The 22,181-nt window shown below is 41.0% G+C and overlaps 1 protein-coding gene across 1 annotated transcript; it reads right to left on the bottom strand.

Moving 5' to 3' along the window:
• Positions 1-10,927: 10,927 nt before the first annotated feature.
• Positions 10,928-21,611, bottom strand: LOC134646686 (complement factor H-related protein 4-like). Its single transcript, XM_063500547.1, has 5 exons — positions 21,524-21,611; positions 19,346-19,525; positions 18,058-18,243; positions 11,694-11,873; positions 10,928-11,118 (listed from the first exon to the last, which is right to left on the bottom strand). The coding sequence occupies exons 1-5, from the start codon at positions 21,609-21,611 to the stop codon at positions 10,928-10,930; spliced, it is 825 nt and encodes a 274-aa protein (XP_063356617.1).
• Positions 21,612-22,181: the final 570 nt, after the last annotated feature.

Below are 22,181 nucleotides of genomic sequence, written 5' to 3'. Positions count from 1 at the left end.
ATTTCATTGATTTGGTCTATTCACCATTATTGCAGGTTTTGAATGGCTCACCTTCCATAGTATAGCAGTAGTTTTGACAGACGTACTCAGCCTTTTCATTATTTCATTGTTCATGATTTTCATTATTATGCATGGACCTTATGCAGTGCATGGGCACTGCTCTTGCTCCTATGAGGCCACATAGTCAGTGTGTCATGTTTAGACTCTGGGCGTGTGTCTGAATGTCAAAAAGTGCAAGCTAGAGCCTTCCCAGTTCAAAGCATTTCTGGGTTATCCACTCGTCCCACCCCCTGTTTCCACTCGCTCAGAGCCATTCATGTAACAGGGCCACTGAACATGGCAGCAGACATCATCTCGAAGGGGGATCCAAGGCAAGCGAAGTGGAGAGTCCAACTGCAGGTGGTACCACTTCGGGAGGGTGGAAGTTGACCTTGTTGTTTCCAGGGAGTCGACACATTGCCACCTGTTCTTCTTCTTGGAAAACGGCAACTCTCCACTGGTGTTGGTCCACAGGGATTGCTGCAGGTTGCTGCTGTACGGGAATTGGTCTTCCTTTGATCCAACTCTATTTTCCTTCCAAAGGCTCTGTCAAATGCCACCTATCCCAGTCAGTTGATCTATGGTCAGCTCCCACTCAGGGCTGGGACTGGGTGGCAGCTCAGTGCCAGGTGGCCCTGTGCCCTGTTTGTGCCTTGTTGGTGTACGTCAGCATAGTTGGGAAGGTTACTTTTAAAATGAATTCCACTACTCGTTACAGAATACATGCCTCAAAATGTAGTCTGTAATGTATTCCGTTCAGTTCCTAAATGCAAGTCAGGTATTCTGAATATTTTGGATTGCTTATTATATTGTAATGCTTTTAAAAACTACATCAATGTACTATTGCTGTGTGATTTATTACTGTTACTGAAGGCTACTGCTTTCAGAACTGCACATGATTATTTGCAGCTAGCAGGGTTGTTAATGCTAGCCATCAAGTCTAACAGCCTGCAGTCTATGAACTAACCTCAGCTAATGCCAGGTAACAATGTTAGCTTGGTGGCAAGTAGCCTTCAGTAATAGTAATAAATCACACAGCAATAGTACATCAAAGATGCTGAAGTGGCACATAACCCAGGTAGCTACAACAACTAAAACAAGGTAGTTGCAGTAGGCTAATGTTAGCTTTTAAGAAAGAACTTACTTCCAGATGTTTCTTTAGCTTGGAGGTGGAGTCTTTTGACGCTGAGAGCAGCTTGGTTGCTGGCAAACAGACTTTGCATTGCATGGGTCAGATTTCGCCCATCCCTTTCTTCTTTAAATGTGAAGTGGTGTCGGAATTTCCAAGTAAGAAACGCTTTCGTGCCTGTGCACTGTTGGCTCTGTTGTGCTGGCTCCAGGTCAATTATGTAACTGACACCACCAGCATTATTAAGACGCTTACATTAGAGCCTCTTATTGCGTGTTTTGTTTTGGTTTCTGGCAATGCGTGGAATTACCAGAATTAGAGAGTGGATAGCCTAACATATGAAACAGGAAAAGACTGTCGTGCAATCCATTAATTTCAACAAAGTAACTGTATTCTAATTATCACCTTTTTAAATGGTAACTCTAACGGAATTGACACTACATACTGCCCTCTCGCACCTGGAGAAGAGAGACACGTATGTGAGAATGCTGTTTGTAGATTACAGCTCAGCATTCAATACCATCGGTCCCTCAAAGCTGGACAGGAAACTGCAGGAAACTGACACACTGGTGCCAAGACAACTAGCTCACCCTCAATGTCACAAAGACAAAGGAGTTGATAGTGGACTTCCGGAGGTGTAGGGAAGCACACACCCCCATCACCATCAACAGTGCTGCTGTGGGGAGAGTGAGTATCTTTCGTTTCCTAGGTGTACATGTGGCGGAGGATCTCACATGGTCAGTACACACAAACAAAACAGTGAAGAAGGCGCAGCAATGCGTCTTCTTTCTCAGGAGACTGAAGAGATTCAGCATGAGCCCCTGCATCCTCAGGACCTTCTACCGCTGTGACACTGAGAGCATACCTCACCACGTGGTATGGCAACAGCACCGCCTACAACTGCAAAGCTCTCCAGTGTGGTGTTCCAAAAGGATAACTGGAGGTGAGCTTCCCTCCCTCCCTCCAGGACATCTACAAGAAGCGGTGCCTGAGGAAAGTGGGGAGGATCATCAAAGATTCTAGTCACCCCAGCCATAAACTGTTCAAACTACTTCCGTCAGGCAGAAGGTACTGCAGTATCCAGTCCCAAACCACCAGACTGGCCACCATCAGGCCACCAGACTGCTGAACACTGACCACTAACACTTCATAGACACCTCACTCTCATCTGCCGGAACCTGAACACTATGCACTCCATATTCTACATATATGCTATTCCTTTTGCACAGTATTTAAACTGCTGACCTCTGTATATTTTACACACACACATATATATAGACGCACACACATATATAGATGCATACATATACAAGAATCACACTCACCTCTGCTGTACCAGTGTAACAGTAATGTGACGTGACAATAAAAGTGATATGATTTGATTTGATTTGGAATACAGTTACTCATATTTTGTATTTTAAAATAAATATATCACGGTGGTAAATATATCCTATTACTCCCCAACACTGTCCATCAGCCTTCCATACATATTGAAAATGTAAGGGAGTGCAGAGATAGTAGCTTGGCACAGCATGCATGCAAGATAGAGTTCACTTAGTAAACATGTAAAGGTAGAAAACAGACTCAGTGAGCTTATATGCTTTTATTAAAATGACAGCACTAGTACTTCAGTGATCTAATTATTCTCTCAGAATAATTACTGATAAATTCATAGACCCATTTCTATCTAATTTAGTACAAAAACACCATTACTGGCAAGTTGGCAACTGTATCACACCCTCGACCACCTCTGATGCATTCCCACTGCCCCAACATGTCTTCCTTTGGTACACACAAACTCAGTTTTATTATTTTCTCAATACAGTTTATCAACACTAAAATATCGAAACTGGATATTATGTCTGTTCACGTCTTCTCTGTTCACAGTGCAGGTTTCTGTAAGACAAAAAATAAGAAAGGTCTTTTAATGTTAATAAAATACAGGAATGCACAGAATATTGTGTTCATTAAAGGACGTTATGGGTATGATTTATTTTTTAGTTTATTTTTTCCTGCCTAACTATAAATGTTATTATCTTGTCTTTCTATGGCTATTTTACATGCCGTCTCTAACATAGATTTCTGTACTGAAATTTTGAAGAATAAGAAATGTTTAAAAGTCACATTTGGATTTAAACTGAGCTTTCTCTAAATAAGTGGGCCAGTTATTTAATTTATGTACTTATTTATTTTTGGATTTTAGAGCAGAGTTATTTGTTAGACAAATATTCAGAATTTTAAGTCAGAAATTTGCACACCTGTATGGCTGCGGTGCTGTAATTTCAGCCATTCTTAAACTCTCTGTGAATGGTACTCATGACCACTGATCAATGACCATTTGTATATTAGTGATCATGAAATTGACCTAACAGGCCACTGTTAGTCAGTGGTGCTAGTTTCAGGATGAAAAAACCTGCGTTTAGCTGAGACTGAAGAAGTCACTTGGATGAGTGATTAATTATTTCGACCACTGAAAACACTACATCCACATGAATAGAATCAATCTTTTGGGACATCCTGCTACTTCTATCAGCAGTCACATTGTCAGTAAACACTGGTGACCCAGTTCACCTGACAACCATACATGTTCATGCCATAATATTACCTCCACCACATTTCAAGTGTCAAGTGGCTTTTATTGTGATTTCAACCATGTACAGTGGTACAGTACAGAGTGAAACAAGACAACGTTCCTCCGAGACCACGGTGCTACATATGACATGTAACAGACAATCAACACAGGACTATGTAAAGTGCAGTCTGCAAAGACTGCAAAAAAACAGGTGGACACAAAGGAATTTGGTGCTCTTGACAACCTCCAGAGAGGATCCATCAATGTTAAGTGGACAGTGATCTCTCTGTGCTCCCCTGAAGTCAACAATCATTTCTTTTGTTTTGTCCACATTCAGAAACAGGTTGTTGGTTATACACCAGTCCGTTAGCTCTTGCACCTCCTCTCTGTATGCTGACTCGTCGTTCTTGCTGATGAAATCCACTACAGTCATGTCATTGGCAAACTTGATGACGCATTGCTGCACAGTCGTGAGTCAGCAGAGTGAACAGCAGTGGGCTGAGCACACTGCCCTGAGGGGCTCCAGTGCTCAGTGTGGTGGTGCTGGAGATGCTGTCGCCGATCCGAACTGTCTTTCTGTCAGAAAGTCCAGGATCCAGTTGCAGAGGGAGGTGTTCAGATCCAGTAGGCTCACTTTTCCGATCAGGTGCTGAGAAATGATTGTGTCTATGAACAGCATTCGTACACTATTTCCTTATTGTCCAGGTGGGAGAGGGCGAGATGTAGAGTGGTGGCGATGGCGTCATGATGGTGACAGGCGAACTGCAGTGGGTCCAGTGTGGGTAGCAGCAGGGTCTTAATGCGCCTCATGATGAGGTTCTCAAAGCACTTCATCATGATGGGTGTGAGTGCAACAGGATGGTAGCCGTTGAGGCAGGACACTGAGGACTTCTTTGGCACGGGAACCATGGTGGTGGCCTTGAGGCACCTCAGGAAAAGGTTGAAGATGTCAGTAAGGACATCTTTCAGCTGGTCTGCATATTCTCTGAGTAGTCTTCCAGGAATGTTATCTGGACCAGCAGCTTTCCATGGGCTAACTCTGCAAAGAGTTTTCCCCACATGAGCAGAGGTCAGACACAGAACCTGGTTGTTGTGAGGGTCGGAGGACTTCCTCACCAACACATCATTCTGTGCGTCAAACTGTGCATAGAAGTTGTTTAGTGTGTCTGGTAAGGAGGGGTCACAATCGCAGGCAGGTGTTGTCTTCCTGTAGTTGGTGATGGCCTGGATGCCCTGCCACATGCGTGGCGTGTCACTGCTGTCCTGGAAGTGGCTGTGGGTTCTTCTTCCATGCGTGTGCTTCGTTGCTCTGATGGCTCGAGACAGTTTGGCCCTTGCTGTTCCTAAGGCCACCTTGTCGCCTGCTGTGAAGGCGGAATCTCGAGTCTTTAGCAGCTCAGTGTTCTGAGTGTCCGAGGTAGAGACGGGGCTATGCTCTGTACGTGCTGGAAATGTTTGTGTAAACAAGATCCAGCGCGTTTTCCCCCCTTCTCGCAAAGTCCACGTGTTGATGAAATTTCAGAAGCACTGACTTGAGATTTGTGTGGTTGAAATCTTTGGCAATAATAAACAATCCATTGGGGTGTGCATTCTGGAGCTCGCTGATCGCTGATATTTAATAGCTCATATATTATCAAATGTAATATGCTTCAGATAATGCTTTTTCTCTCCTTCTACATACTCTTCTTCATCATTCTATTACACATTAATCTTTGTTTCATCTCTACAAAGGAAAAAATATCTGAACTGTGCTGGCTCTTTTAGAGGTTTTGTGACTGGCCTTCTTGTTGTTGGTATTTTTGTACTTGAGTGGACCAGCTGTAAACTATCAGTTTTTAAATTCATGAAGCATCTCCTGATTTTGACAGTGATATTCCTATCTCCTCACGATTCTCGGGTAGATGTTGTGAAGTTGAAAGAATTCTGTGATTATCCACCCTATTTCTGACCTGGTCAGTACATTTGTTTATCAAATTAAAACAATTTCTCGGATTATTGATTTGGTCTCTCCCAAGGTTTTCTGTGTTTCTTTCAAGCCTAATGATGACCTTCACTTGCATCAACATCTCTCTGGTCCTCATATTAAGAATGAAAAGACAACAAATGCAAACTCAAGATTCAGAATAAACTACAAATCTTTTCTTCTTTTTCTGTATTTAATAAAATAAAAAGGGAACATATAAAAGGAACTGTAATTTACCGAGGCATCTAATCTCTCCAGTCCATTCACCATCGATACAGGTTTTGAATGGTCCACCATCCATGAGCAAGAATTGCTGACAGACATATTCAACTCCTTCATTATGTTGGTACTCTTGTTTAGTAGTTATTTTGGTGTCTCCATTTGAAAGAGGTGGTGGCTTCCCACAACCACAACATTTTATACTATTAGTAATATACTTTTTTGAATTGTATTATTAAAATCCGAAATTCTAGTTGATTTTTGTGAAAATAGCTATTCAGACTTATTACTGTATGAAATGATTCTTTTTTTAATGAAATGTTTTAAATATTAGTATATGTATACTGAAATATTGATATAAGTATTAAAGATATTGGCTCACACAGAATGATTCTGCAAGTTTTATGTGATTTGTTTACCGTTTTCTTCTTGTCATTCATTTACATGTTTGTTCAGGCAGCTTGTGTCACTTCCAGTTAAGGAAAAAAGCTTTATTGGCAAGAGGACAAGGTCATTACATCAATAAATAACCAAAAGGAAAAAAAAAAGAGTCATACAAGCACAACCATTATGAAATGTTCAGTGGTCTAGGCCACACATGAATGCATTCATCATTATGATTTTTATATTTTATGATATATAATATAAAATATATAATAATGTAATCATCCCATAAGAGAAGCAGCAATTAGGAGAGCAGCAGTAGGAGAAAATAGCTTGATGTATTAATTTAGTTATTTAGGAAAGACAACTGTGGCCAATTGCTACTGTTTTCTTGGATTTTGTTGTGCACTTTGGTGTACCTCTGGTTTTAAATGTGCAATACAAATAAAGTTGTATTGTATTGTATTGTATTGTACAGTGTCCAGACTTAAACCCCGTAGAGTTTGGGATGGCCTGGACAGAAGAGTGAAAGCAAAGCAATCTGCAAGTGCTACACATTTATGGGAACATCTGTAACAGATGTGGGAAGAACTCTCTGAAGAATATTTGTTTTCTATTGTAGAATGAATGCCACAGGTGTGTTCAGCTGTTATATCTGCCGAAGGTGCTACTTTGATAAGTCAAAAGTTCAAAATACATTTTGGTCTACAAATTAATGCCATGATTTCTCTTTCAACTCCAATTGCTTTTTTTTTTTTTTACTATACTTTCATTTCAAAGTGCAATCAGACAATAAACAGCATAATTTTCAATAATAAACTGGAAAAATTGGGGTGTTCTAAACCTTTTGACCAGCAGTGTACATAAGGTATGTATAAAGAGGCCATAAAAAGGGAAATATGCTGTGTAAAAAGAAGATTATGCAATTCTTGTACACGGTTTTCATGCTTCATATAATAGCTTCCTCCGTGAATGGAAATCTTAAACATTACTGGCATAAAGTATATAATTTTTTTACTTACCTTAAATGAAAGGTTAATTTATTTTTGTTTGTCTGTGACCAAACAAAAATAAATATTGTTTTATTCTCTCTTTGTCTTTCTACCGTATTCACCCAGTGGAGTGAATCTTATATCAATATGAATATTATGTCACAGTCCTCCATTCCTCTCTGTGTTGTCTATGTTTGTGTTTTTCTATCTCTCTTTTACACACTCCTCTCCTCCTGGGTGTCACTCATTTACAGGGCCCTTGACCAACACACTTGAAGGCAGTTGACTTACCTGTAATTCATTGTCCTGGATTACCCTGCCTACTACTTAAGGTGATGGCAGAGTGATATTCTCCGCTGGATTGTTGTACTTACCTCTGTTAGTGTCAGCTGGCCTTGTGATTCCTGTTTTCTCTCTACGTGTGTTTCCTTTCCATGTACAGAACTTCCTGGACCCTTCCCTGTTTCCCTCCGGACCCCCATCGAGTGAGTGTGAGTGGACCTCCGTGGATTGTGAATGAGTGCTAATGTGAAGAGGAGTGTAATCGTGTTTGCCTTTTTTCCCTTGTACCTCCTTGGATTCCCTGGAGCCCCTCTTACCCCCAACACGGTATATATTTATATGTCTCACCTGGTGGCATTGTGTAAATAAACCTCTTTTGATTGCACTATTTAGAGTCCTGTGTTTGATTCCTGCCTTTGTGATTGTGACATATTAAAAATTATACAAGAGGAGAGGCTGATTAGCCAGGATTAACAAATGTTCACAATCAGTCTTCTTTATGTAAAGTAATGACATGCCTTCCAACAAAGCCAATATTGAGGCCATTTTCTCCATTCCTGTCTTGGTCTGGTCAGAGAGCTCATAGAGGCAGGGCCACTCTGACCTTCACGCCTTCGTCTTTCTTTTCTCCTGGCTAAGCAGAAGAACAGATTACAGACTGAACATTTTTTCAGCTCTTTCAGGTGGAAAAATGTTAAAAGTATCAATTAGTTATTATATAAAATCAAAAGATGTATATATGTCTTTTATGTCAGAAGAGAATGCAGTTGCTGTCCACCTAACAGCGTACTTGGATAAACACAACATCTATGACCGTTTCTGTTAAAATGCATTCCACTAAAACAGCACTACTAAAAGTTACCAATGATATTATGATGTCAACAGACTCCAGAGAATACACAGTCCTGGTCTTGTTAGTCTTGTTGGTCTTTAGATGATAATCCATGCTTTTGTTTCTAGACTCGACTACCGTAATAGTCTACTTAATTTTCTTAACAAGAAAGGACTGGCTTGTCTCCCGATTGTTCAAAACTCTGCAGTGAGATTACTGAGTCCCCAAACAAAGGAGCCCATTTAACCTGTTTTGAAGTTGCTACACTGGCTACCAATATACTACAATCAATCAATCAATCAATCTCATATATATATATATATATATATATATATATATGCGCTTGCAAAAGTATTCGGCCCCCTTGAACTTTTCCACAATTTGTCACATTACAGCCACAAACATGAATCAATTTTATTGGAATTCCACGTGAAAGACCAATACAAAGTGGTGTACACGTGAGAAGTGGAACGAAAATCATACATGATTCCAAACATTTTTTACAAATAAATAACTGCAAAGTGGGGTGTGCGTAATTATTCAGCCCCCTGAGTCAATACTTTGTAGAACCACCTTTTGCTGCAATTACAGCTGCCAGTCTTTTAGGGTATGTCTCTACCAGCTTTGCACATCTAGAGACTGAAATCCTTGCCCATTCTTCTTTGCAAAACAGCTCCAGCTCAGTCAGATTAGATGGACAGCGTTTGTGAACAGCAGTTTTCAGATCTTGCCACAGATTCTCGTTTGGATTTAGATCTGGACTTTGACTGGGCCATTCTAACACATGGATATGTTTTGTTTTAAACCATTCCATTGTTGCCCTGGCTTTATGTTTAGGGTCGTTGTCCTGCTGGAAGGTGAACCTCCGCCCCAGTCTCAAGTCTTTTGCAGACTCTAAGAGGTTTTCTTCCAAGATTGCCCTGTATTTGGCTCCATCCATCTTCCCATCAACTCTGACCAGCTTCCCTGTCCCTGCTGAAGAGAAGCACCCCCAGAGCATGATGCTGCCACCACCATATTTGACAGTGGGGATGGTGTGTTCAGAGTGATGTGCAGTGTTAGTTTTCCGCCACGCATAGCATTTTGCATTTTGGCCAAAAAGTTCCATTTTGGTCTCATCTGACCAGAGCACCTTCTTCCACATGTTTGCTGTGTCCCCCACATGGCTTGTGGCAAACTGCAAATGGGACTTCTTATGGTTTTCTGTTAACAATGGCTTTCTTCTTGCCACTCTTCCATAAAGGCCAACTTTGTGCAGTGCACGACTAATAGTTGTCCTATGGACAGATTCCCCCACCTGAGCTGTAGATCTCTGCAGCTCGTCCAGAGTCACCATGGGCCTCTTGGCTGCATTTCTGATCAGCGCTCTCCTTGTTCGGCCTGTGAGTTTAGGTGGACGGCCTTGTCTTGGTAGGTTTACAGTTGTGCCATACTCCTTCCATTTCTGAATGATCGCTTGAACAGTGCTCCGTGGGATGTTCAAGGCTTGGGAAATCTTTTTGTAGCCTAAGCCTGCTTTAAATTTCTCAATAACTTTATCCCTGACCTGTCTGGTGTGTTCTTTGGACTTCATGGTGTTGTTGCTCCCAATATTCTCTTAGACAACCTCTGAGGCCGTGACAGAGCAGCTGTATTTGTACTGACATTAGATTACACACAGGTGCACTCTATTTAGTCATTAGCACTCATCAGGCAATGTCTATGGGCAACTGACTGCACTCAGACCAAAGGGGGCTGAATAATTATGCACCCCCCACTTTTCAGTTATTTATTTGTAAAAAATGTTTGGAATCATGTATGATTTTCGTTCCACTTCTCACGTGTACACCACTTTGTATTGGTCTTTCACGTGGAATTCCAATAAAATTGATTCATGTTTGTGGCTGTAATGTGACAAAATGTGGAAAAGTTCAAGGGGGCCGAATACTTTTGTAAGCCACTGTATATACATATTAGTGCTGTCAGTGTTAATCTTGTTAAAATGACGTTAACGCCATCACCGCATTAATGCGGCAAATCTCCGTTAGTGCGGATCGCCCCATGCGTGGGGCTGCAAGGCGCTAACGCATTAATGAGCTAACCATGCTACACATTGACACGCCATCACAATGTAGGAAATCTTTGGAAATGAATTCAAATTTGTCAAGTGCTCCCAGAAGCTGTATTACCCCTCTAGTGTCTTAGCTCAACTAGAAAAAAAAATTAATTTGTGAAGCTAGTAAGATCCTACCTGTCTTGCTGTCATCAGCATTCAAAATTCAGTTGCTCAGCAACCTTTATTAAATAATAAAGCCAAATTCTGTATAATTGTTCTGTATTTGTGGTAGAAGATTTATGCAAGATAGATTTCCCTGAAAAAAATATGTAGAGGCAGAAAACAGACTCAATCAGCACTTATTAGCTTTTATTGAAATGACCACAAACAGCACGAGTACTTCAATACTCTAAGTCTTCATTCTGGTAATTATTGACACATTGGTGTACTCATGTTTATATAGTCTTGTACACAAAAGCATTACTGGCAAGTTGGCAAATATATCAAACCATTTTCACATGTCTGACGCATTTCCACTGTCCCAACAGGGCTTCCTCTGGTACACACAAACAAGATTGTATCACCGTGTTCTGAATACAGTTTATCATCTCTTGAATATCTGAACTGAATATTATGTCTGTTCATGTCTTCTCTATTCACAGTGCAGGGCCCTGTAAGACATAAAAGATAAACAGTCTTTTAATGTTAGTAAAATACATGAATGTACAGAATATTGTGTTCTGTAAAGGACTCTGTGGCTATGATGCCACGTGCCATACAAATAAAGATCTCCTGCCTAATTCTAAGTTGTGGTCAAAAGCTGGAATGGTACACAGATGATCTACTGTTGCTGTTGCTCTTGTGGGGTGATTACACTCAGTGCTAATTTTATGTAATATTTCTGTGACTATTTTACATGCTGAAGTCCTTTCCATCCCAGCCTGACTCTTCTCAGCCTCACTACAGCACTCGAGACATTAACACCCGCCCGCACAATATACATTTTTCAGATGTTTCAATTTAAAATTTCCAGATTTTTATTTAAGGGCTTCAACAAAGTAATGGATTAGCATACTTTATACAAAGTTTCTCATCTTGAGAGGCTCACAAGCAGTCATCTATATTTTTGTAAAAATGGGTCACACCTCTGGAATTAAACAAAATTAAAAAACAGAAACCAAGAGGACTTTTTACGTTTGTCTTCACAGAATGTAACATGAAAAATATAAAGAAAACTTTTACTTACGGAGGCATCTAATCTCTCCAGTCCATTCACCGTCTTTACAAGTTTTGAACGGTCCACCCTCCATGATGTAGTAACGCTGACAGATATATTCAACCTGTTCATTATGTTGGTACCGGTATTTGGTACTTCTTTTGGTGTCTCCATCTGAAAGAGGCGGTGGCTTCCCACAACCCTGGGCAGCTGCAAAAGTGTGAGCAATAGAGAAAAAAAAGTTTAGGCAATATTTAGTCACATTTTTATTTTCATATATCATCACACATTGTTTTACATTTCAGATGAAGTATTCATCATGTAATCCGAGTCTTGCAGATCAGCCTTTAAGACTGCGTTGTCATCATATATATGTAGTTCTGTTATACTCAGAAAGTGGTTAGCACTCATTGTAACTATTGATAAACTGTGTTGGACAGGTATCAAACTCATGTTTGAGATTTCTTATTAATTTCCTCCTCACAGTCTTGCTAAGTGTTGTAAAGGAAATGTTGCTGCTGAAATGATGTGATTCATTCATTTATTCATCTACTGCCCTCTCCCACATCTTACAAATCCAATCCTATTCTCTTAATTTTTAAAATTATTTTATTATCAAAAATATTTTTTTTGTAAGTTCAAACTCTTCTGTGGTTCATGTGTCCTCATCAGGCTCTCATATTTTCCTCTGACATGTCCAAAGCATGTTGTATTTCCCTCTTCCTCCATGTCACCCATGTTAACTGGTGATGAAATGTGTGATGTCTGTGGCAATGATAGAGGGCCACTTAAAAACACTAAAATCAGTGCTTTTGGAAAAGCAAACCTGACATTAAATCTCTCAAAGTGTGACTTTGGGCAGACTGCAATAGTGTATATAGGAAAACTAGTGGATGGTGAACAAGAAAAACCCATCCACTTAAAAGCACAGTTTGGGGATGGTGGGTTATTACAGAGGTTTCTATAAAAACTAATTCTTCTCATTCGTATTAATATTATTATTATTTAATGATATAACTGCAACTAACCCTGAAGTCTACATTGTGGTGTGTTCAGGTATGATCTTAAATGCACCACATTTCAAACAGTTTTGAGCTACTGTCTGTGTTAATGAAAACAACTTTTCAACGTCACACTTAACCAACTTCTCAGATTTAATAAACTTCTCAAACTGGTTCCAGCGTCCCTCCACTGGCTGTTTGTTTACTTAGAACGTATTTAAAACTTTGTGTGTAACAAAAGGGAAATGTAACTCACGGCGGCATCTCATCTCTCCAATCCAATCACCATTGACACATGTTTTGAACGGCCCACCCTCCATGCCGTAGTCTCTGTCACACACATATTCAACCTTGTCATTGTGTCTGTACGTGTATCTAGTCGCTGTTTTGGTCCGTCCATGTGAAAGAGGTGGTGGCGTCCTACAATGATTGGCAGCTACAAAAATGTGGGCATTAACAGAGGAAAAAACAACATTAGATACTATTTTGTCACAATCACATTTTCACTCTGATCCACTCTCATGCATCATTTTTTATTTGAAGTGAAATATTTGTCATATACCCTGTGCATCACTCTCCTTTACCTTAACACTGTGTGGCCATCTGTGACATAGAATTAACTAAAAAACATTTGGCAAGATGGCGGCGCTCACGGGTGCAGCGGCTCTTAGCTCTCCAGTTTGGTGTTCGTTTTTACTTTTACTGTGTATATTTTTGAATGTTTGCAACGCCGCCATCTCTTACAGTCGCCAGAACCTAATTGACCTAGGTTTCAAATATAGTTTGTCTGTTTCTGGTGACTATCAGCGAACACACAACATCCTGGAGGAGATAGCGAGACCGCCGGGGTCACTGTGGATGGTCTGCCCGCCCAGCAAGCGTAGAAGGCGACGGAGGGAGAGAAAGCAGAAGAGGGGATGCCGGTCGGGCTCAGATGCTAGGCTACGCAAACAACCACACCGGCCAGCACTTCCGAGCCTTTTCCTGTCGAACGCCAGATCCATCACCCACAAATTAGACGAATTGGAGCTACAGATAGCAACCACGAGTTTTGCACGTAACTGCAGCATTATTCTTATTACGGAGTCGTGGCTTCACCCGCTGATTCCCGACGCTGCAGTCGAGTTAGCAGGCCGCACGCTACACCGGCACGACAGAAACAGCAACTCAGGTAGTGTTGTAACAGCAGGATCATTCACACACACTGTTCTCCTGATTTGGAGGTTCTGGCAGTCTCGTGCAGACCTTTTTACATCCCGAGGGAGTTTACAGTAGTTATTGTGATAGCTGTTTATATACCGCCGGATGCTAACGTTGGCACGGCTGTCAGCCTCTTGCTCAACACCATAAACAAACAACAGCTTGCCCACCCCGATGGGGTTTTTATTGTCGCCGGCGACTTTAACAAAGCGTGCCTAAAGACTGTGCTTCCTAAATTTGTTCAGTTTGTGGACTTTGCTACGAGAGGAGAACACACTTTGGACCGTGTCTATTCAAACATCAGGCATGCTTTCAGAGCGACACCCCTCCCCCACCTGGCTGGATCTGACCACCTCTGCATGTCCCTCACCCCCACCTACACCCCCCTGCTGAGAAAAACAAAGCCCCAGACAAAGACAATAAAAACCTGGCCTGAAGGAGCCCTCTCTCAACTGCAGGACTGCTTCTCATCTACTGTATGGGATTTATTCTCCAGCCACAACCTCCAGGAGTACACGGACACTGTACTCTCGTACATCAGGAACTGTGTTGATAATGTCACCGTCAACAAAAGGGTCAGGGTGTTTCCAAATCAAAAACCCTGGATGAATAGCGAAGTGCAATCCCTCCTAAAAAGCCGCAACACTGCCTTCAAGTCAGGGGACAGGGCTGCGTACAGGGCGGCCAGGGCAGACCTGAGTAGAGGCATCAGGAAAGCTAAGGCTGCCTATAGGAGGAGGATTGAAGATCACTTTGCTGACAACGACCCCAGAAAAATGTGGCAGGGGATCAATCACATTACCAACCACAGAAGCAATAACCAGGCGACATCTAGGACTGATGCCTCGCTGGCTGAGGATCTAAATCGTTTCTTCGCCCGCTTTGAGACGACCAGGCCCTCAGCTGTCACACCACTTCCACCCGCCCCCAGCACCGGCACACTAACACTTAGGGAGCATCAAGTGAGGTGTGTTCTAAGGTCAGTGAATCCCAGGAAGGCGGCAGGTCCTGATGGAATACATGGAAAGGTTCTCAGAGCATGTGCTGACGAACTGACCGGAGTCTTCACTAAAATCTTCAACCTTTCCTTGTCATTAAACACCGTCCCGCCCTGCCTCAAAACCTCCACCATCATCCCCATCGCCAAAAAGACAGCTGTGGTCAGCCCAAATGACTACAGGCCTGTTGCACTTACACCTGTAGTGATGAAGTGCTTTGAGAGACTGGTCTGTCAGCACATCAGGGCCAGTCTGCCTCCCACTTTGGACCCCCACCAATTTGCCTACAGGACAAATCGATCCACCGAGGACGCTATCACCATAGCGCTCCACACTGCGCTGAGTCACCTGGAGCACCGAGGAAGCTATGTGAGAATGCTCTTCCTGGACTTCAGCTCAGCATTTAATCATATCATCCCAGAGATCCTGGTCCAGAAACTGTCTCACCTGGGACTCTCCACCCCCATCTGCCTCTGGATCAAGGACTTCCTGACAAATAGACCACAGTCTGTCAGACTCGGCCCACACCTGTCCAGCACCATCACACTCAGCACCGGGTCTCCACAAGGATGTGTTCTGAGTCCCCTCCTGTTTACACTCTACACATCCGACTGCTCCCCTACCCATCTCTCAAACACCATCATAAAGTTTGCGGATGACACCACCGTGGTTGGACTCATCTCAAGGGGGGATGAGTCGGACTACAGAGATGAGGTCAACAGACTGACTGAGTGGTGTTCAGTTAATAACCTCCAACTGAACACCACGAAAACTAAAGAACTTATCTTCGACTTCAGGAAGGGCAGAGCAGACCCGGCCCCACTGTACATTCACGGGAGCTGTGTGGAGAGGGTGCACTCCATGAGGTTTCTGGGCGTGCAGATCTCTGATGATCTCTCCTGGACTGCAAATACCACGGCGGTGGTAAAAAAAGGCCCAGCAGCGTCTACACTTTCTGAGAGTGCTCAGGAGGAACAACCTGGAGGAGAGGCTGCTGGTGACATTCTACAGAGCCACCATAGAGAGCATCCTAACGTACAGCATAACAACATGGTATGCAGGGTGCTCAGCTGCAGACAGGAAAGCACTGCAGAGGGTCATCAACACAGCCCAGAAGATCACCGGCTGCTCTCTGCCCAGCCTGGAGGTCATTGCAAACTCTCGGTACCTCAGCAGAGCTGGCAATATCATCAAGGACCATTCTCACCCCAGCAATCAAGTGTTTGAACTATTACCATCAGGCCGACGGTACAGGTCACATAAAACCAGGACAAACAGATTCAGGGATAGCTTCTTTCCCAGAGCTATCACCATAGTAAATAAGCACAAAAACAACTGAAACTGCTTAGCTACTCCATACTGTCACCGTCAATTATTATGCTGCTATTCTTACTGTCATTATATTAATGCTGCTATCCTGTATATACTGTACTTACTATTGTTTGTTTTATTGTACCTTTTATATTTTACATTATATTTATTATTGTATTTTTGCACCAAGGGAGTGGCACTCCAATTTCGTTGTACCCTGTACAATGACAATAAAGGCTATTCTATTCTATTCTATTCTATTCTATTCTATTCTATTCTATTCTACAAACAATGTTCACACAAACTAATTAGCACAAGGACAGTGTTATGGAAATTTAATTAATGAAGCCTGTAGATACAATGAGCAGTAGCCAACATCCTTTAACCAAAGCCTAAGTTAGAGAGAGGCCATCACTGCACGGACTGAACATCCCGGGATTTAAATACAGTCAACAGAACAAAAGTCTGCTGTTTACACCTTTGATCTCCAAGGAAAGAGTTTACGATCCCTTATCACCTCTTTAACAGGGTCACCTCAGATTGCTCTCTTTCACTTCCTCCATCCTCAAAGACATGGTAAACAAAAGACTTTACAATAGGTACAGTATGAGATGCTTGGGCTGATATGCTGCATTTGGTTTTCGGTGTGCATTTTTTTAAAAAAAACAAAAAAACATCACCATTATCGATTTTTCTGTGCAAAGGACAGAATAAACAAGGCCTGTGCTTGGATGCAACTTTGCAAATAAGAATGCCTGAAATCAATCCTTTCAGCTTTGTTTATTTTGTTTACACCCAACTCCACACCATTTATAGTCTTTTAATTTTTTTCTGTAAATCCTGGCAAAGCACAGTCCCTACACACTACTCCCTGGGATCCCTAATTCACAATGGTCTCTTTTTTCTGAGGTGACATCTTGTAATTAATAGAGGTCATCCTGTCAGCTGGCCAATGAGTCTAATAGGTCTGACAGTTTTTTGTGTAAAGATCAACAGCACGATGAAGAAAGACTGCCACCCTCCTCCTGAAACAGAAGCTTATTTAGACTAAATTGACTCTCCAGCTTTTCTAACTGAGCTGGACCTCCTAAAAGGCTATTTAGCAGGAGAAGGATTTAAGAGACTGACATATGCAATCTAGACCATAAAGTTCTCAAAGTGCACTTTGGGCAGACCACGGTGGTGTATCTAGGAAAAGTAGTGGGTGGAGGACAATTATAAAACATCCACTCAAAATCTGAAGCCATTGTGATGTTCTCAGGATTTCATGGTGAGGTGTAGCACTGTTTGGGGATGGTGAGTTATTACAGAGTAAAAGAAATGTTGTGCTATTATGGTGGTTTAATAATAGCATTGTTATCCTTGTTAACTAACAGTGAAGTCTACATTGTGGCGTGTTCAAATATAATCTTGAACACATTTGAACTTTGAAACGATGACTGAAATAAAAGGCAAGATTTCTTAAACCCTAGAAAAATGTTTCAATATATCTTTGCTAAATGTACAAATTGTAAATTATTACTCAGGAATCAGTAGTTGGGTGTAATATAAAAACTTATTGCCCATCATTTCTGCTGAGCAGAGGAAATTGACCACCACTCAAGGAGGCAATATCTATCTACTAGTAAGAAGAGGAGGCCTCCTACTATTGATACCTACTGATAACCTTTGAACTGATAGTTTCAAACAAGAACCTCTGCTGATCTAGTGGCAGGATGCTGAAATGTGTTTTTGTCTCATAAAACTAAAGTTTCAAATCCTCTCGGCAATTTGAGGTTAAAATTGGGCGTAAGTTACTGTCATGCACACAACACCTCAAGAAACACCACAGATAGCTATAAAAGTCTTTCTATAGGTAAGATCACAAGAAGAGAAGTGACGTACCTTCACATGTGGGAAGAGGATTGCTCCATTGTCCATTTTCCAAACATTCAATCGTTGCATTCCCTTTGATGACGTGGCTACTGTCTTCACAAGCAAATGTTAGATGTTGTCCTTTTCTTATTTGATTGCCTGTTACATCTGTGGTGATTCTTAGACTGGCTGGTACTTCAGGGACTCTACAGTTCTCTGTTTTAAAGAAGAGAATCTGTTTCACTGTGAGGTTTAAATTGTAATCAAACAAACAAAAACTTTTTCTTAGATATCAGTCGCAAAATTTTATTTTAACTGTTTCTTTCTGGTACTAGTCACTTTTCCAGACTTTTGTTTTCCCCATCCCAACTTCTTTTGTGACATGTAGCTGCTATCAAATTCAAAGTGAATTTTCAAAATCAAAACTAAATTTTCTCGCTTTAAATATTTGAGATATTTTCTATGTTCTATTGCAAATAAAAGATGGTTTTATACGATTTGCAAACCACTACATTGTGTTTTCAGGTTTGTAGATACATATGTTACCGTGATGGAAAATGCATGTTACTCTTTCATATAACTTTGGCCAAAAAAGTGTTTATTGAGGCCATCAAGAAAGCTGAAGACTTTTTTCAGTAGATTTCTATCCAGAGGACTCCTCCTCTGCTGGACATTTAAGAGAATGGATGTTTACTGAACTTCCACATTGGTTTCACTTGTCAGTCCTGGAAGCTTTGTCCATACCCTTATAATACTTACCTTTTTGAAATGTATTATTATTATGAATAATAATAATAATAATAATAATCTTTGTTGTAGCTCAAGCTCAGCTGAGTAAAAACTGCTTTGATTTTTACTTCTATGGTTCCGGTATTACACATTTAAGTAAGTCTCAGTGAATGTAGTGAATGTTACATACAGACAAAAAATTACCAAGAGGACAGAATGTACTTTTTAAATATTTTTTATAGATATGCCGTTAATAAGTCTGTTTAGGCTGTAAGTTTTACAGTATTTAACCATTTATTGATTTGTTTTGTTTTAGTGATCTAAAAATTTGCAGGCATTTTTATGGGTTATTTTGTTGTGACTGTTCTAGATGTCTAAAGTTACAATATTTGTAAGTCACCGTCATTATATAGTTGAATTGTCTTTTTAAATGTCCAATGACTGTGATGTGTAACAGCTGTGTATATTTTTGTAAACACTGATTACAGTTCTGCGATTCACAACATTCAAAAACAGAAAACAAAATGATTTTTTTACTTGTTTCTTCACAGAATGTAACTTTAAACATACAAAGAAAACTTTAACTTACGGTGGCATCTAATCTCTCCAGTCCATTCACCATTGATACAGGTTTTGAACGGTTCACCCTCCATGGTGTAGTATTGCTGACAGATATACTCAACCCTTTCTTTATGTTGGTAATGGTATTTAGCACTTGTTTTGATGTCGCCATCTGAAATAGATGGTGGCCTCCTACAGCCATAGGCAGCTGCAAAAATTTAAGCAACAGAGAAAAAACAAGTATAAGCAATAATTATTTATCATAATTATTTTATTTAGTCACACATCATTTCACATTTCAGGTGAAGTATTCATTATGTAATCGGAGTCTCGCAGATGATAACCTTAATTTCAAACAGCCCACTGAACGACTGATTTAAGTTATGATCACTCATATTGATATATGTCCTTCTGTTATGCTCAGAAAGTGTTCATACTCATTGTAACTAATGATAAACTGTTGGACAGGTATCAAACTTAACTTAATGTTTGAGATTTCTAAATATCCTCACAGTCCTGCCAAGTATTGTAAAGGAAATACTGCTGCTGCAATGATTTGCTTTATTTATTTATTCACCTACTGCCATCTCTGACATCTAACTCATTCAAATCAAATTCTTCTAATTCTTCTTCTTCGAATAATAATTACTAATAAGGTTTTTTTTTTTGTTCAAAGTCAAGTAAAAGCTGCTTTGATGTTGTCTTCTATGGTGCCTTTGTGCTCATCAGGTTGTGGCATTTATAACACTGAACACTGAATAAATAGTCTATACCTTGTAACAGTTAGCTTTATCAAGAAAAACTGTAGATCACAAATGAATGGGAACAGTCCCATTTATCCTGGACATTCTTACCTCTACATTCATTAGAGCCATGCAGGCCATCTTCCCCAAAGATTGAAGTGAAACTTCCTTCATAACTTCTCTTGCATTTATACTGGACACTATTATCTTTCTTGTATTCAGACTCATTTTTCCAATAATATTGTAAGTGGGCTGGCTCTTATATGCTTTTCTTGTCTATTTGAGCACTCATTGCACTTTATACAAAAAGTGTCATTCATTGATTGGCAGACAGTGATAGAAGTTTTGAAAAGATGCACAGCTATTCAAGAGATTTTCTGAATCATATTTTTGCAAATTAATGATACAAAAGAAACAAAACCAATATCTGAAGAAAAACAAACTAAACCTCATAATACCTTGACAAAGTGGATTTGGTTCCCATCCATCTCTGGTGCATGTGGCCCAGGGAGCTCCATCTGTACTCCTGTAGTCTGATCCACATCTGTAACTAACAGTGTCGCCCAGTCTTTGTTGTTGCCCAGAATCACCCCAGTGATCCAAATACAGAGCTTGTGGATGGCTACATGTAACCTCTAGAAAGAGATATAGACTAACTAATAGGGGCAGATCATCTTCATGTATAAATGAACCGCTGCAAAGCAAGAAACCTTAACCTTAAAATATGTGTATAAAGCAGATGCAGTTTTATACCTTCACACACTGGTCTGATAGTCCAGTCTCCGTCATTTATGCAAGTAGTCTCAGCAGAGGTGGTCAGAGTGTTCAGAATCCAGTAACCCTCCCCACATGTAACTCTTATCTTCTCACCGGAAGAAAACAAACTTCTATAAGCAGGTTCATATCTGGTTCCTCTGAGTGGTGGAAGTGTCAGTTGACATTTTATTTCTGAAATTGTTGGAAAATGAGGCATATTGATCATTAGTATGTTATAATAAAAGATGGCAGTTTGTTAACTGAGATTTAAAGAGCAATTGTGAGTGTGACAGGAACAAACACGCACACACACAATATAAACAAATTCCCCTCTTGCCCCAATGGTCGTCTACTATAAGCCTGGGTAGGCCTGGGTACCTGCGCACTATCTTAGCTGTTCCTAGGACTGCGCTCGTCTGGACAGAGATCTCGGATGTTGTTCCTTGGATATGCTTGAGCCACTCGCCCAGCTATGGGGTCACTGCAGTGAGCGCTCCGATTACCACTGGGACCACTGTTACCTTCACCCTCCACATGTTCTTGAGCTCTTCTCTGAGTCCTCAGTACTTCTCCATCTACTTGTGTTCTTTCTTCTAGATGTTGCTGTCATTCGGTATAGCTCCATCTATTACTACAGCCGTCTTCCTCTGATTGTCCACTGCTACTATATCTGGTTGGTTAGCCATCACTAGTTTGTCTGTCTGTACCTGGAGGTCCCAGAAGCAGCTGGTTCATTTGTGCTGCCAGATGCTCACGGAGTGCTGTCAGCTTCTTCAGCCAGTAGGCATGAATCATGTTGGGGCCTGGTGATGTCCAACTCTTCATTCTGGAGACCCTCTCTTGGATGTCTGCCTCTGTAATGGTTACTGGACCCTGTTCAGGGAGGTTGCTGTGGTCTTTTTTTTTAGATCCACTAGCCACTGAGCATTGCTGTTATGGGTTGCGTCCTTCTCCCATATGCTCTTCCAGTACTGCTCCATCTCCAGCGTTGGTGGTGCTGTTCTCATAGTGTTCAGCTGACACTGGAAGTACACCTTGGCTGGTTCCGTGGAGGAGAGCTTGTTTATTCTCTTGCTTTCTATCTCTCTGTTATGATTCTTCAAGTGGCTGGCCAACACTGTGAACTTGGCAGTTCCCAAGGCCTCCTGTCTGCCACAAGAAAGATGATCACATGCCTGAAACCTCCAGGGTGTGTCGCTCCTCCTGTTGCTCACCTGGAGACAGTGTTTACACTGCAATCTGCCTTTCATGGCTTTTTGGCCAGCATCTGTGACATTCAGTAGTCGCCTCATTGTTTTGACACACAAAACAAAACAAAACAAAACAAAACGCAGCAACCACACTACACACTCTAAAAACAATAAA

This window comes from Pelmatolapia mariae, linkage group LG17, assembly GCF_036321145.2.
Source record: "Pelmatolapia mariae isolate MD_Pm_ZW linkage group LG17, Pm_UMD_F_2, whole genome shotgun sequence".
Classification (NCBI taxonomy): Eukaryota; Metazoa; Chordata; class Actinopteri; order Cichliformes; family Cichlidae; genus Pelmatolapia; species Pelmatolapia mariae.
This window is presented reverse-complemented; position numbering and strand designations above follow the sequence as displayed.